Source organism: Somniosus microcephalus, chromosome 14 (assembly GCF_052327205.1).
Source record: "Somniosus microcephalus isolate GS21.2 chromosome 14, FLI_Smic_1.0, whole genome shotgun sequence".
Classification (NCBI taxonomy): Eukaryota; Metazoa; Chordata; class Chondrichthyes; order Squaliformes; family Somniosidae; genus Somniosus; species Somniosus microcephalus.
In genome coordinates, this window is record NC_141000.1 from 16,906,245 (window position 1) to 16,922,854 (window position 16,610).

Consider the following 16,610-nt stretch of genomic DNA (forward strand, 5'->3'; position numbering starts at 1 on the left):
AACCTCGGGACCAGCCGTGTTTCGGTTTTAGGAAAATTTCGGATTTCGGAAGGTGCGCGAAAACACTTCGGTTTTCAGAGGTAATTCGGTTTTCGGGAGTGCGGATAAAGGATACACTATCCCTTATCCGAAAGGGTGGGATAAATAACGACTATAAATACTGTAGTTACAGGGATAAATACTGTAGTAAAGGCTGGTACACTTACGCTGAGCGATTTCGGTTTTCAGAAATGCGGAAAAATGCTACACTATCCCTTATCCGGCTAGGCCTGTAAGTCGTGCACACGACTTACGCTGACCGAAAAAACCTTCGGTTTTTAGAGGGTTTCGGTTTTCGGAAGTCCGGATAAAGGGTAGTCTACCTGTACAATTGTTGGAGCACAGTGAGACCAGTAATCTATTTCAGTCTGATTTGAGATGATCTGAACTGAATGGTTTTTCCTGGATTTGATACAATATTGAGCTTTGTGATACCTTGGGGCAAAAAGGAGAAATTATTTTAGTGGAAGTATCTGTATGCCAGATTGATTCAAATCCACAAGCTAGAACCATAGAGGTTAATAGCACAGAAGGAGATCATTCAGTGCTTCATATCTGTGCCGGCTCTTTGATGTAGCAGTCTGAAATTAATCCCACTGCCCTGCACGTTTTAAACTGAAATGGGAGTAAATTCTGAACTATCTCAAATTGCATGTGTGGTGCCGTGGAGCTTTTGACATTGTCCCTTTGGCTTTAAAAAAAAGTAAGTACCACTTTTCTAAAGTGATTCCATCACATACATAGTAAGTCTTTGTAGAACCTGATGTATGCAGCCTTTTGAGACCAATTTGTTTCCGAGTGCGTACGTTGGGAAGAGGTGTTAATATAACACGGTGGTTGATCCTTTTATGTTCTGAAGATAAACGTAAAGGGGGGAGAATGTTCTTCTGAATTGCTCCTTAATCCTCTCCTCTGTGACATTGTGGACTGTTGCCCACTGTCAGATATTTTGTGTATAATCTTGATCAGCATATCTCTCACCAGCTGTTTGATTTAATAAATTGAGAGCGAGAGAGACATAGATCAGTGATCACATTTAGGATTGCGTAGCAATTCATTAAATTACACTTGCTTTTGGTGCTCATTTGCATTTTTCATATAGCCGTTGTTTATAAATTGTGGATTGATATAATTTCTTTCTAACAAATTTTGTTTTTGATGCGCTTTTCTTGGTTCAGCTGTACCATAAATTGATATCTTAAGGGCATTGATAACTTCCCATTTTAAGGCATTAATTTGCAGTGCATTCTTTCCACGCAACTCAAGCCTTGCAAATGAATGTGTTAATAGGTTGGGTGCTCCTTGTCGGACACATGATAAAAAGCATACTAATGCTTTATGCTATTAAGCTGCAGGCCCAAAAGTTGCGGTCCTTGGCATAGCTCCGGATACACCGTGGACCTGCGGAAAGAATACGCACCAACCTGATGGGGACCCTCCTTCGTAACCTTGTTCTGACGCTGCGTACTGGAGGGCATGCAATGGCCCACGAATCCCAGGGGCGCAGCTTGTGCGCAAGTGTACCTGGGATCACGTGGGCCTGGTCCTCCAATTGGGAAACAGAATTAGATTTTACATCATTTCAGAAGGGAATCTGTAATTAAATCTGATTACAGATCACTTTACAGGATTGGAATTTAATTCCTATTTAGCTTCATTCCATCAACTTCTCTACATCTTAGTTCTGTTAGTAAAAATTTAATTTTGCTGATCATTATCAACATCATTAAAACTCCAATTTTTGCAGAAACAAGAAAAACTCATTTGATATAATTAAACAATCTGAGTTCCCAGTTGAAAATGGTTAAAACGTGCCTGAGGTATGCCCTGTGCCTGTTTGCATCAACCGTATATTTTTCATACGCATTTGCTGGGCAAATAGCCTAACTCTGCCAGCAATTGGTTTTTCTTGGGCTGTGCAGATGATCAGTCAGCGCGTAAATTGACAGATCGCAAGTTCGGGATTTAGCACATGTATTTCAAAGGCGGTAGGACGGTGAGTACACCCATCATACCCACTGCAAATTCTGGCCTGCAGAGTTTTAGTTAATGAAACTCCTGCCGGACTCCAGTGCACAGTAGGTGAGGCTCCTAAGCCCTGGCTGTTACTAACCTGTACCTAAGTAGGTCATGTCCCAATGGAGGAATAATGTGTTCCATATCAGGCAAGTAGAATGTGAATTTCTTATTTTAGTTTGGAGACCCTTAAGCGTGATTGCTTTGTGTGTGTCGTGTACCTGACTGGCCAGAAATAAATGGAGGCTTTCAGAAATGGGTTAGTGGAGTTACAGCACGGTGGCATAGTGGTTAGCACTGTTGCCTCACAGCACCAGAGACCCGGGTTCGAATCCGGCCTCGGGCGACTGTCTGTGTGGAGTTTGCACATTCTCCCTGTGTTTGCGTGGGTTTTCTCCGGGTGCTCCGGTTTCCTCCCACAGTCCAAAGATGTGCGGGTTAGGTTGATTGGCTATGATAAATTGACCCTTAGTGTTAGGGGGATTAAATACGTGGGGTTACAGGGATAGGGTGGGATATGTGTTGCTGTAGGGGTTACGGGGATCGGGTGGGATATGTGTCGGTGCAGGCTCGATGGGCCGAAATGGCCTCTATCTGCACTGTGGGGTTTCTGTGATTCTGTGAACGACAGGAAACTCTCGATTTACCGGCACCCAAACAACCGGAAATCTCGGTTAACCGGCAAAATTCAGGAGTAGGTTCAGTTAAGTTTTTCTTCATATTAGTGGCCGTTTCTTGATTCTTGGCTGTGTAATCAGGGGTTCCTGCACTTGTTGCTAAGCAACAGGGACGCTTGGTCTGTGGTTGGGCTTCTTGCACCTGTTGCTAAGCAACAGGGAAGCCTGGATTTGTTGCTGTGTACGGAGCTCTCGTACCTTTTAACTATAACTCGCCTGTAATCTGGTCTTTTTGATCCGGATTTTTAAAAAAAAGAGTTTCCTGTAACTGCTAAAGCCTAAAAGCGTTTCATTCTTCATTACCACCAGTGTATTTTGACAATTTCATAGCTCTCGCAATGGCATTTGGGGAGATACAATTAAACTTTTAAAGTAGTTAAACTTTCATTGGGCCTATTGTACACCTAAATGAGGGTGAAAACTTGTGCTGGTGTGAGGGATGGGGGTGGGGAGGGAGTGGCCACAGTGTAATATAAATCGGTTCAGGTTTCCCTATTTCCTAACTTGGGTATGGAACTTTCAGGGGTAATTGACGGCAAATTGTTTTCCAACCTTGCAGTAAGGACATCGCTGCACACACAGAATATACTGCTGCTGACAGAAAAATTGACTCGTGCCAATTATGTTACTTTGGCGTCAGCGGTTTTTGGCTGTGCATTGATGTAAAGCTGATAATGTAACTCGAGAGTTGGCGATTTGATTCCTGAGTTCACTGAACGGGAGGTGTGAAATGATCTCCTGTAGGTAGTCTTGTCGTCCTTGGGTTTCACTGAATACAATGTAATTGTGTGAAGTCAGGCTGCTGGACTGCCTGGGAACTTCAAAACATTTTTCAAAAGTTTAGATGTTGGTGATCTGGCTCTTATTGCCACTCGCAACATTAAAATTTAACTAGCATTTGGAAGTTGGCAAGCAGACCAAGTGGGAGTTCTTTTAAAAGATAAATAAGCAATATTTCCTAACTACAGTAATTTATTATGGTAAAGAGTAACACTGAAGCTGACATGATTTATGCAGCCATAATGTCCCCGAGGGTTGATTAAGCTTTGCCGACATTTTTTTTTCTTCTGTCATCTAGTTTGGTTTAGAGTGAAGTTACATGTCAAAGATGCAAAGACAGCTTTGGAAAGAAAGAAGTATGTAGCCTTCTGGTTAGAACGTTATGCCAAAAGAGAGCCAGGGAAAGCTCTGACAGTGGTGTTTGACCTGGCTGAGACTGGATTAAGCAATATAGTAAGTATCTCAATGTCCCTTTTTGCATGCATAAAATGTTGCTTACGGTTTACTTACAAGATTTTTCCCTGCTGGGTTACGCCTCTCTTTGCTGCATCGCCCACATTTAATACCAATTTTGTATATGGATCAAAATTTGAAATGAAATATATAACTGGTTTATAAAATTAATATAGCCCCCTTATTAATTTTGAATTTGTTCTTAAAGTTGTTAAATTGATGATTTGATTGGAGTCGTATTGTATCTTGAAGTATGACTGCACGGAGCTTACAGTTTCTACATGATGAACTCCTGGCAGAGCTGGCAAGTGAAGGCACGTGACTTTTTATATGCAAGAAGGGGTGCTGTCACTATCTCCAGGGTCCAGTTGGCAGTGGCTTGACGGTCTATTGCCCACCCTTTTGCTGGGCACGGAAACAAAAAGGAGGAATTAATACTCTTACAAAGAGGAGTTCTATCAACTGAGAATGACTGTTAAGGTGTCAGCCTTGGCTCAGTAGTAGCACATTTGCTTCTGAGTCAAAGTTGTGGCTTCAAGTCCCTACTTCAGAGATTTTAAGCACTTGCGTGCAAGGTGTGGGTGGGGGAGAGATGGTGAATTTGCTTGGTATTTTACAAATATAATTGCAGAAACATTTGAAATGCTAAGATGTCTGGCATTTTCTAAGAAATTTGACATACAGTTTATATATATTTTTTAATAATCCTCTTCATGCTTTTTAAAAAATTCTAGGATATGGACTTTGTACGCTTCATCATCAACTGTTTTAAGATCTATTATCCTAAGTACCTTTGTAAGTACTGATCATCACTTTCCCCTGTTTCTTCGTATCAGATATATTTATCGATCTTGTATGATCTTGCTCTTAATTGGAAATAAGTTCATCAGTCATTAGTTCACTCCTGTTTTATAGACTTAAATCATGAATATCAAACTGTTTATCCTAGTTTGTATCATATTTCTACCACTTTGCTTATGTTCCAGTACATTGATGACCAATTTGCTCACCATGTTAAGGCTGCTGTGACATAGAAACATAGAAGATAGGAGCAGGAGCAGGCCATTCGGCCCCTCGAGCCTGTTCCGTCATTTAATGAGACCATGGCTGATCATCCAAATTCAGTACCCTGTCCCTGCTTTCTCCCCATATCCCTTGATCCCTTTAGCCTTAAGAAATATATCTAACTCCTTCTTGAATGTATTTAATAAGTTGGCCTCAACTGCCTCCTGTGGTAGAGAATTCCACCAGTTCACCACACTCTGGGTGAAGAAATTCCTCCTCATCTCAGTCCTAAATGGCTTACCCCTTATCCTTAGCCTTTGACCCCTGGTTCTGGACTCCCCTGCCATCGGGAACATCCTTCCTGCATCTAGTCTGTCTAGTCCTGTTAGAATTTTATGTTAATGTGAGATCCTCTCTCATTCTTCTAAACTCTACCGAATATAAGCCTAATCGACCCAATCTCTCTTCATATGTCATTCCTGCCATCCCAGGTATCAGTCTGGTGAATCTTCGCTGCACTCCCTCCATGGCAAGAACATCCTTCCTCAGATAAAGCGACCAAAACTGCACACCATACTCAAGGTGTGGTCTCACCAAGGCCCTGTACAACTGCAGCAAGACATCCTTGCTCCTGTACTCGAACCCTCTCGCTATGAAGGCCAACATACCATTTGCCTTCTTAACCGCCTGCTGCACCTGCATGCTTACCTTCAGCGACTGGTGCACAAGGACACCCAGGTCTCGTTGCACTTCCCCTTTTCCCAATCTATTGCCGTTCAGATAATAATCTGCCTTCCTGTTTTTGCCACCAAAGTGGATAACCTTGCATTTATCCACATTGGGCAGATGCATGGCAGATGCAGTATAATCACCCAAACTGTCCAAATCATACTAGAGTGTCTCTACATCCTCCTCACAGCACACACGCCCACCCAGCTTTGTGTTGTCTGCAAACTTAGAGATATTACATCTAGTTCCCTCGTCTAGATAATATATATTGTGAATAGCTGGGGTCCTAGCACCGATCCCTGCCGTACCCCACTAGTCACTGCCTGCCACTTGGAAAAAGACCCGTTTATTCCAACTCTTTGCTTCCTGTTTGCCAACCAGTTCTCTATCCAAGTCGGTACCTTACCCCCAATCCCATGTGCTTTAACTTTGCACGCCAATCTCTTATGCAGGACCTTATCGAAAGCCTTCTGAAAGTCCAAATACAGGAAACTTTGTTATATCCGGCACAGACGGGACTGAGCTGTTGCCGATCTATCAGAACTGCCGGACATACAAAGTTAATGTTGAAGCATACGGAGGTTTTCATCTCCGTATCTGACAACAAACACTGTTGCTTAGCAACAGCTTCTAAACAGTCAGCCCGTACCTTGGAAGCGTCTCTGTAGCTTAGCAACAGCTTCAGAGAGACTCTCCAGAGCCCGAATGTTGAAAACAAAGCCACAAGAAGAAAAAAAACCTAACAAAATGGCTCCTGATTTCTGCTGGTAGGTTGAGATTTCCGGACATACAACCTCCGGATAAACCAAAGTTTCCTGTACACCACATCCACTGGTTCTCCCTTATCTATTCTACCAGTTACATCCTCAAAAAATTGCAGTAGATTAGTCAAGCATGATTTACCTTTTGTAAATCCATGTTGACTTTGTCCGATACTGTCACTGTTTTCCAAGTGCTCTGCTATTACATCTTTTATAATGGACTCTAGCATTTTCCCCACTACCGATGTCAGGCTTACTGGTCTATAATTCCCCATTTTCCCTCTACCACCTTTTTTAAATAGTGGGGTTACATTAGCTACCCTCCAATCCATGGGAACTATTCCAGAGTCTATAGAATTTTGGAAGATGACCAGCAATGCATCTACTATTTCTAGGGCCACTTCCTTAAGTACCCTAGGATGTAGATTATCAGGCCCATGGGATTTATCGGCCTTCAAAGCCATCAATTTCCCTAACACCATTTCCCTACAAATACTGATTTCATTCAATTCCTCCCTCTCATTAGACCCTGTGTTCCCCGACCCCTCTGGAAGGTTATTGATTCCCTTTGTGGGTTCTAGTTCTGCTTATTACTGTGAATCCATTTAAAAACATGCAACTCTTGCATGTATTTATAACTGAAAAGTACAGTGAACTCCCCTGATGGCCCAGTGGGTAAAAGCTTTATTGGCATAATTTGTGAATTCATCTGGATCCTTCAGTCTGCTATAGTCTTGTAACAGGTTCCCAAGTATGTTGGCATGAAGGGGGTGTGGCAAACAGTGAGGATGATACCAATTGACGGCAACAGGACATAGAAAGGCTAGCAGAATGGGCAGACAAGTGGCAGATGGAATTTAGTACAGAGCAGTGTGAGGTGATGCATTTTGGCAAAAGGAACAGGGAGAGGTAATATACACTTAATGGCACAGTTTTAAAGAGTGTGCAGTGACCGAGGGACCTGGGAGTTAATGTGCATAGGTCCCTGAAGGTGGCAGGACATATTGTGAGAGTTGTTAGCAAATCACATGGGATCTTGGGTATCATAAATAGAGGTATTGAGTACAAAAGTAGAGAAGTTATGCTGAACCTTTATAAAGTGCTGGTTAGGCCACAACTGGAGTATTGCGTCCAGTTCTGGTCACCACACTTTAGGAAAGATGTTAAGGCACTTGAGCGGGTGCAGAGGAGATTTATCGGAATGGTTCCGGGGATGAGGGATTTTAGCTACAAGGACAGGTTGGAGAAGCTGGATTTGTTTTCATTCGAGCAAAGGAGGTTGAGGGGTGATTTGATAGAGGTGTACAAGATTATGATGGGTTTGGATAGGCTAGACGGGGAAAAGGCTGTTCCCACTAGTCGATGGTACAAGGACTAGGGGACACAAATTTAAGGTTTTGGGCAAGAGATACGGGGGAATGTGAGAAAAAAACGTTTTTACGCAGCGAGTGGTGCTGACAGAAGTGGTGGAAGCGGACACACACAATGTTTTCAAGGGGAGACTGGATAGGCACTTGAGGGAAATAAACTTGCAGGGCTACGGGGATAGAGCGGGGGAATGGGACTGACTGGATTGCTCCACAGAGAGCCGGCATGGACTCAATGGGCCGAATGGCCTCCTTCTGTGCCATTATGATTCTGACTCTTAAGTATGTTATGCGATATAGGATAACTGATTTTCCAGTGAAGCTTTATTTATCTTTGATAACAAAGTGTAATGCTCTGGCAAAATATGAAAAGAAATTTTAAAAAGTGCAGAGGAGAGTGCATATTATAGAAAATAAGGTGGAGAATTTTGTGAGCTGTAATTATATCGGGGTTCTGATGCCTGCATTAATTTTTGAGCTTTGCTATTTTAATTTGTCAGTTCCTTGTCACTCAGTCACTTTTGATACTCTAATCTGGAGGATTATAATGCAGTTCAAGTATTCCTTTAGTAAAAATCTCCTCTTGGTGTGTGAGAAGACCCCATTTTTCAAGTAAAAGTCATCTCGTCCAGCATCATGTTTATACTAAAATTTTGTTACGGTGTAATGAAAAGCAGCAAAGCTCAGCAGCCTCACTGGCAGTAGTTAACAGCAGTACAAAAAACTTGGCAGTAGTAGATGAGATAAAATGAGAAAAATTGCAACAGAACAGGCTGTATATATTACTCAGATGAACAGAAGGAGAAGGGTGAGCTCAAGGGTGTAGCATGATAAAGGAATTGGGGTGACCTTCGCACACTGACAATTACGTTCTTGTTTGATCGTTGCAGCCCAGAGGAAGCTATTGGCCCATTGCACCAGTGTGGCTCTCGGGGGGGGGGGGGAAACTATCCACTTAGTCCCCTTCCACTTCACTTATAAAAGCTGTTCTAGATTCTACCACCATCGCTGTTTTGTGTGGGGAATTCCATATCCTAAAAATATATAATTTTTTAAATAGAATAAATTAAAATATCCTCATCTCTCCCTTTGTTCTTTTGTTGATTTAAAATTTTTTGCTTTCTAGCTACTGACTTACTAACCTGTGGAAATAATTTTTCCGGTTTTACTTGATCAAAACTCTCCATTTTGTATATTGCTATTTGATCTCCTCTGAACCTTTTTGTTCTAACTATGCCATATTCTAACTGCAGCCTAACCGGTGATTCATCCACATTTGGCATTGCCTCTACTTTTGTACTCTAATGCTATTTCTAAAACACAGGATTGCATATGTGATGTCATCTGAGTTGCGGATTGAAAGTGATTCCAGTCATCTTATTCTCTTAACTGATACAGAATAGTGTATGGAACACTCTGCCATTTATAATTTGAATTGGAATATATGTGGCTTTACTTACTGACAACTGTTATAATGGAACACATGCTACAAAATCAGGAAGATGTCCTACTTTTAAACAAAGGCGTAGTCACTGTTTAGAACTTTTGAACTGTATGCATCTCAGTTTTGTGTAAAAGTGATTTTCTGTAACTGCCTACTGATTGAGATGGTGTGGAGGTGCCGGTGTTGGACTGGGGTGGACAAATGTAAGAAATCACACAACACCAGGTTATAGTCCAACAGCTTTATTTGAAATCACAAGCTTTCGGAGAGCTGCTCCTTCGTCAGGTGAAGTGGAGAGATGCATAAAAACACAGCTTATATAGTCTGAGACACACGACAACGCAAAATTGTCGAGCAGAAACTGATAGCCAAGTTCCGCACCCATGAGGACGGCCTCAACTGGGATCTTGGGTTCATGTCACGCTACATGTAACCCCACCTGACGTAGGGTCATCCAGACTTGAGTCGTCGTTGGCTTGTTCTCTCCACACAGATGTGGCTGGACCTGCTGTGATTTCCAGCAAAAAAATTTTTTTTTGTCTGTTTTTGTTTTTCATACAGACCCCAGCATCTGCAACATTTGACCCCTTGTGACCCCACTTCATTGTTCTTTGATGTAATGTTTTCCTGACTGACCTGTTTGGACACCATTTACACCTTTGATTGCTGTGATTATCTCTGCCGAGGTGTGATAAATGGCAGTTAGAAAGATTACCTGTAAACATCTGACATTATTCTCTGACTATATAAGCTGTGTTTTTATGCATCTCTCCACTTCACCTGACGAAGGAGCAGCGCTCCGAAAGCTTGTGATTTCAAATAAAGCTGTTGGACTATAACCTGGTGTTGTGTGATTTCTTACATACTGATTGAGAAGCTGAATAGCACAGAAGTTTAGCAAACTTCAGTTTCACGAGACCTGGGATTGAAAGTTTACTCCTCGTTCAGTTCCAAACCCCTGAAGCTTCAACTAATTTGAATGCACAGTTTTTAGTTAATATTAATTGGAACAGTTTGAAAGATAAACATATTTCAACATGAATGACCAAGGTATTAATTATAGGAAGCAAAAAACATTTTCATTAATTTATTTTGCATCATGATTTGGAATGAGTACAAGATTTTCTTTTTGGAAGTGGACTCAATTGACTGTCTTAAATGCTGCATATTTGTTGAATGCCCAACTACCTTTTGATTTGAATTCATGTTGGCATTGGAATTTTCTACAATTACTGTAAAGTAACATTTGAAAGTTATGAACACAAAAAAAAAATAGCACTGTCTACTTCAATACCCATTCCACTGCCACCTTTTATTTTTCTGCTTGAAGTTACCATCAATCTTAATAAAAATGACAACTATACACCTGAATATTCAGTATCTGAAAATGATGAACGAATACATGTAAAAAGCTACCAGCACCAAAACCCTCTTCCAGTTCCTTTTCGTGTTGACAGTTTTTCTTAATTTCTGATACCAACTGGGGCAACTTCTTGGATGCGTCCACGTCTGAATGGATTGCAAAGTCCTCCAGTATTGTTCATCCCTCAGGGAAAAAAAAAAACCCTGTTTGTGGGGGTGGTGGGTCGAAATAGAAATATCATGGTGCTACCTAACATCTCATATCAACTGATCTTCCATTTCCCCCGCTCACCAAATTAATGAAACTGGCAGACTGGAAACTTACTGAATTGTGCTCCTTGGAAAGCAGGCTGTAAAAACCCTACAAACAGTTTAAAAGCAAGACAACAGTTTGACTTAACAAACGGTTCTGGTTGCCTTGGATTCTGTATTTATACAAACTTGAAGGCACCGCACGTGGTATATTTTGCTAGTACAGATCTAACTGCTGGGCTGTTGTTACTTGCAGATTTAGATATGATTGATATGTGAAATGTTGCTGATGACTCTGCTTTAGACAAGCTGGGAGCTATGTTCAAATAAAACTGAGTTTGGCAGACTAATTAGCTACAGCTTCTATTTAGCTTATTGATTAGATTGCTTAAGGACATAGAAGGTCATCTTTGCAATGGTTATTTTGTGGTATCGTGCATTTAAAATCAAAAATAATTGTCTTTTTTTTGTTGTAGCAAAAATGGTCATATATGACATGCCATGGATAATGAATGGTAAGGAATCCTAACTCTTGTTAAATAATCAGTAACTTTGGGCAGATGGACAAAAAGGAATGTGTGATCTCTTGCATAAATTGCACTTCTTTTTCTGTAGCTGCCTGGAAGATTGTGAAAACATGGTTGGGACCAGATGCCGTGAGCATGCTGAAATTTGCCAACAAAACCGATGTGCAGGAGTATATAAATATTGAGTATTTGCCAGCATACATGGGAGGAATTGTAAGTTGTACCATTCTAAGGAGCAAATCATGTCCGCCATCTCAATGTTGGTGGTAGAGTAACACAGATCCTATGCATATATAATTGAAATCCGATAAAACAAAGTGACCACATTCTCTAGAATTTCAGTTAGATGAAAGTGGGGTGAAGATTTTTTTTTAATATTTTGATCTAACAGCATTTGGAAAAGCAAATAACTTAAATCACCTGAACTGGATCAGAACTATTAACATTTAAACCAAAATAGTCCCTGATATTTTTCTGGGTTTTAATCAGCTTTCAAATGCTAATGGCATCTGCAACAAGCAAAGGATTTTATTTGTGGCTCTGCAGAACATTTTTATTGTCTGTCATTTTGCATTATATATATATTCTGTTGGATTGAAGATACTGAATTTTTTTCCGAATACTGTTTAGGACCTGCCAGTCATGCGACCAAAAAAAATGAACCAAAATACTAAAGTCCCTGGGAATTAATACATAAGAAAACACTTTTTTTTTTCTTTTTAAATATAAAGGACAAGAAATATAACCAGTTTGTGTCTGGATCCTTCTGCATAACAAAAAAACATTTGTTTTTGTGAGTCATCCAAAACACAGAAATTTTGAAGCACGTTTTTAAGTTTACACCGTAAAACTGAAGGGGGGAAAATTCGGTTGGTTTGCACCTCCCGTTAGCGCCTTAAGAGTGCGCTAATGGGGCGCAAAGCAACCAGCGCCTGTGCGTGGCGATGTTTGCGCCTCTCTCGAAATTGACTAGACATTTTGCGGCGGCGCTAAACACTACCGCCATGATCTCCTGCGCCCGCAGATCGTGACGTCAGTCGAGCGTGTAGCGCCCCGGACCAGATATTGAGTGGCGCCCTCTGCCTTACCGCCTACCGCTAGCAACGACAGGTTGAGGGGAGCATTTTACAGTCGGGAAGGGACTGGGGGAGCGCTATTTAAAGGCGACTGCTTCCTGCCCTTTTTTGTCGGCGAAATCTTTGCACCACGCATTCTGAGTGAGAGAGAGAGAGACTGCAGGAGATATTCAAAGCTGTGTTGAGTTTTGGGTACTGAGCAGCACTTTGCAGGTTCTTTCTGATTTGACCTTCCTTGCATCGATTTAGAAGAGACTATGGGGGCTGCACCCTGAGCTCTTTCCCTGGGCCTCTCCATTGTTCTTTCCAACAGATTTGATGTACAGGTCTCTCCAGGCCGAGATTCAAGGCTGCAATGAGCAGGGTGTGGATGGAGAGCAAGATCGACCCTCCCCTTTAAGAACTGGCCGGCGCCAGTGTGTCTGTGTTCCATTGCTGACTGACATAGAAACATAGAAGATAGGAGCAGGAGTAGGCCATTCGGCCCCTCGAGCCTGTTCCGCCATTTAATGAGATCATGGCTGATCATCCAAATTCAGTACCCTGTCCCTGCTTTCTCCCCATATCCCTTGATCCCTTTAGCCTTCATATATCTAACTCCTTCTTGAATATATTTAATGAATTTGCCTCAACTGCCTTCTGTGGTAGAGAATTCCACTGGTTCACCACTCTCTGGGTGAAGAAATTCCTCCTCATCTCAGTCCTAAATGGCTTACCCCTTATCCTTAGACTGTGACCCCTGGTTCTGGACTCCCCCGCCATCGGGAACATCCTTCCTGCATCTAGCCTGTCTCGTCCTGTTAAAATTTTATAAGTTTCAATGAGATCCCCTCTCATTCTTCTAAACTCTAGCGAATATAAGCCCAATCGACCCAATTAATTAATTAATTTTTTGGATGACGTATGAAGAGAGATTGGGTCGACATCACATGAGCTTCGCCAGCGCTCTGAGGCAGCGCCTCGCTCTGAGGTCTTTGCGCCTTAAAACAGGTGTGCAGCGCCTGATTTAGCACTCCAATCACCTCCAAGGACGATAAAAGCCAAGTTTGCAGTCGGAGGCAATAATTAGCGCCAGGCGCTAAACTTTGCACCCGGCCAATAATCGCGCCCCAAACGGGGGCAATACCGAATTTCTCCCCCAAGATGTTTCCCAATGTCACTGTTTTCAACAAAATGTTTTTCTGTGCAAGTCAATTATCATACCAAAGTGTAGGATATTGTCAGTACTACATTGATCAACTGGGAGGACACTTGTCTTTTTCACTGTCCTAATCAATGCCACACAATCCGAGATCATCTTGCAGGTTACTACGGATACTGCATTTACAAAGAGTACTACTTGAAAAGTTCTTTTAGACAGATGGCAATGACTGTACCTCCATATTGCATAGGGACAAAGAGTTCTAGGTGCTGGAAGTTCAAGGCACTTTATGGGCACAAGTTTGTCCTTAATTTCAACAAAGAAGTTAAATAGGAGTAGCCCGTTCGGCCCTTCGAGCCTGCTCCACCATTCAATAAGATCATGGCTGATCATCTACTTTAACTCCACTTTCCAGCCATATCCACATAATCCATTGATTCAAAAATCTTATTGATCTCAGTTTTGAATATACTCAATGAGCAGCCGCAGTGCTCTGGGGTAGAGAATTCCAAAGATTCACAACCCTTTGAGTGAAGAAATTTCTCCTCATCTCAGACCTAAATGGCCAATCCCTTATTCTGAGATTGTGGCCCCTAATTCTAGACTCCCCAGTCAGGGGAAACATCCTCCCAACATCTACCCTGTCAAGCCCCTTAAGAATTTTATATGTTTCAATGAGATCACACCTCATTCTTCTAAACTCTAAGGAATATAGGCCTAGTCTGCGCAATCTCTCCTCATAGGACAATCCCCTCAGCCCAATAATTTTCTTTGGTCTTTCTGCAGTGATGGAAATTGTGGGTGATCTTATGAACATTCTTTCCAAACTGTACCTTTTTAATCACTCTAGATACTTCAGATACAAGATGAAATGCAAGTGTTTTAGAACAGAGAGCAAGAAAAATGTCTTTACACAGGGAATTGAGGCTGTGGAATTCACTTCCAGGGTTAGTAGTTGAAGCAGAAACTGTCAACGTTCAAGATGCAAGATTAGATTGGATAAGTGAAAAGGTGATGAAGGGATTTGAGAATAGGACAGGTAAATGTAATTGGGACTATTTGCTTGCGTGGAGGGTAAATGTGAACACCGATTGGTTGGGCCGAGTGGTTTGTTAAGATACAACTTCTACATATATGTGATAGAAGAGTACCACATGTTAGTTTCTCCCCTTTCATTTACTTTTTATTGAAATGCCCCACTTCAGATCTTAAACTATTCTTGTAAATTACTGCATCTTGCATAACAATTTCCTAAGAGCATGCTGTGGCTTTTCATTGCTTTCACCCTGTGGCACATTGGTTGCTGTCTGTGGTTTCACCAGGAGAAAGTGCTGCATTTGGAATTTTAAAATTCCCATCTTCTCACAACCGCTCCATGGCTAACTCTCTCTATTGTTTGATGTGATGTTGAGCCATGTACTAATTAAAAAAGGTCTCCGACTTGATCCAGAATCTGTCGGTTTATCTGATTTCACTGGAGTGGGATGTGATGCATGGCCTCAGTTCTTGGACTAGGAAGGCCTGTGACTACTTGTGGGCATCAGGTGAGGGCAGGCTTGGCTTCATTATACTGTTCCCCACTGGTTGAAGTAGATGAGACTGGCTGCTTGGGTGAAGTATCAGAAGGTTACTTATGTTGTAGAAGTGTTGCCTGGCATAAGTGGTGATCATGGAAAAAAAAATGAGGATGATGTAGGTGATTTTGTTTTTCTGAACCTGAAGTATTACATGGGATTACATAGAATTTACAGCACAGAAACCATTCGGCCAGTGTTTATGCTCCACACAAGCCTCCTCCCACTCTGTTTACTTCATCTCGCCTTCGCAGCAACTCCTTCAATCCCTTTCTTCCTCATCTACTTATCTAGCTTTCCCTCAACCACTCCATTTGGTAGCACGGTCCACATTCTCACCACTCTAAGTATTTATATTGGGGCAGAAATTCGGGTCAGGGGCTTGCCGCGCGTGTAAGCCCCCGATCTGCACTTACCCGACGCGCCGGCCGTTGAGCTTCAGGGACGCCTGGAATTCCTGTTTTAAAATGTTGACTCCTGGGCAGCATCTGACGTCACGCCGCCCAGGAGTGCAGCCAGCGCGAAGCCTGGAGCGTGCTGTGCAAGTGAGACACGCCCCTTGAGGTCTCATTTTAAAAGGACACGTCCCCAATGTTTCTCACAAGCTGCAAAGCATTTTTACATGTAGAGCAGCATTTTAAATAAGTTTTTGGTATTTTTAAGAAGCTTTTGGTAACTTTTATAAACTTAAAAACGTTTACATTATTTTGAAGAATCTGAAGTAGTTTTAAACAGAATTAAAGCGATTTAAAGACTTTTAAAAGCCCTGAAAGCATTTTTTTCATTCCATTTATTTAATTAGCAACGTTGTCGTCGTACGTGTCTTCACACTGTTCCCTTTGGGGAACTGTATGAAGTGGTGGAAGGATTTCTGGCTGTGATTAACGCTCCTTCCGTGACCGTAACCATCTTTGTACCAGCCATTAGGGTGGTTAGTCCTATGGCGGGAGGGTTTTACGGGCTCCCACAACCTATACGAGGGGAGGGGCCACCCACACCCACGGACGCAAATATCCCACTGGATGTCTACCCAGAATTTAGAGCCGGAGCTCCGACTCCACTTGCCGGGACTGTCTGGAGCGGGGTTAGAAACCCTACGCCGTGTGGCCCAGTGGCGGGGATGCTACCGCTACGCCAAAGGCCCACTCAGATTAGCAACATGAAATGGCTGGAATGAGCACAATTCACGGCATTAAAAGAACTCACAATTGAACTGATGATGACCTCGGCAATCTCCTCCAACGAGGTGGAGGCGCAGCGCCTGCTCATCATTGGTAATGAGAAGTCAAAGGCGCCGCAAAAAGGACAGATGATAGCTTGGTCTTTCAAGTGGCAGCATAGGGCTCCAGTCACGGGGAGGGAAAAGGCACAGGAAACGTATGGGTGTCACCTTTTGCGCGGAGTGGG

At 42.2% G+C, this 16,610-nt stretch overlaps 1 protein-coding gene across 7 annotated transcripts in view; it reads left to right on the forward strand.

Moving 5' to 3' along the window:
- Positions 1-16,610, forward strand: part of mospd2 (motile sperm domain containing 2) — an 87,626-nt gene that overhangs the window by 21,546 nt on the left and 49,470 nt on the right. For all 7 annotated transcript variants that reach the window (XM_086006295.1, XM_086006296.1, XM_086006298.1 and 4 more), the window contains 4 exons: positions 3,811-3,965; positions 4,700-4,760; positions 11,362-11,400; positions 11,501-11,625. In XM_086006295.1, the coding sequence (XP_085862421.1) occupies positions 3,811-3,965; positions 4,700-4,760; positions 11,362-11,400; positions 11,501-11,625 (380 nt within the window). The remainder of the gene's footprint in view (positions 1-3,810; positions 3,966-4,699; positions 4,761-11,361; positions 11,401-11,500; positions 11,626-16,610) is intronic.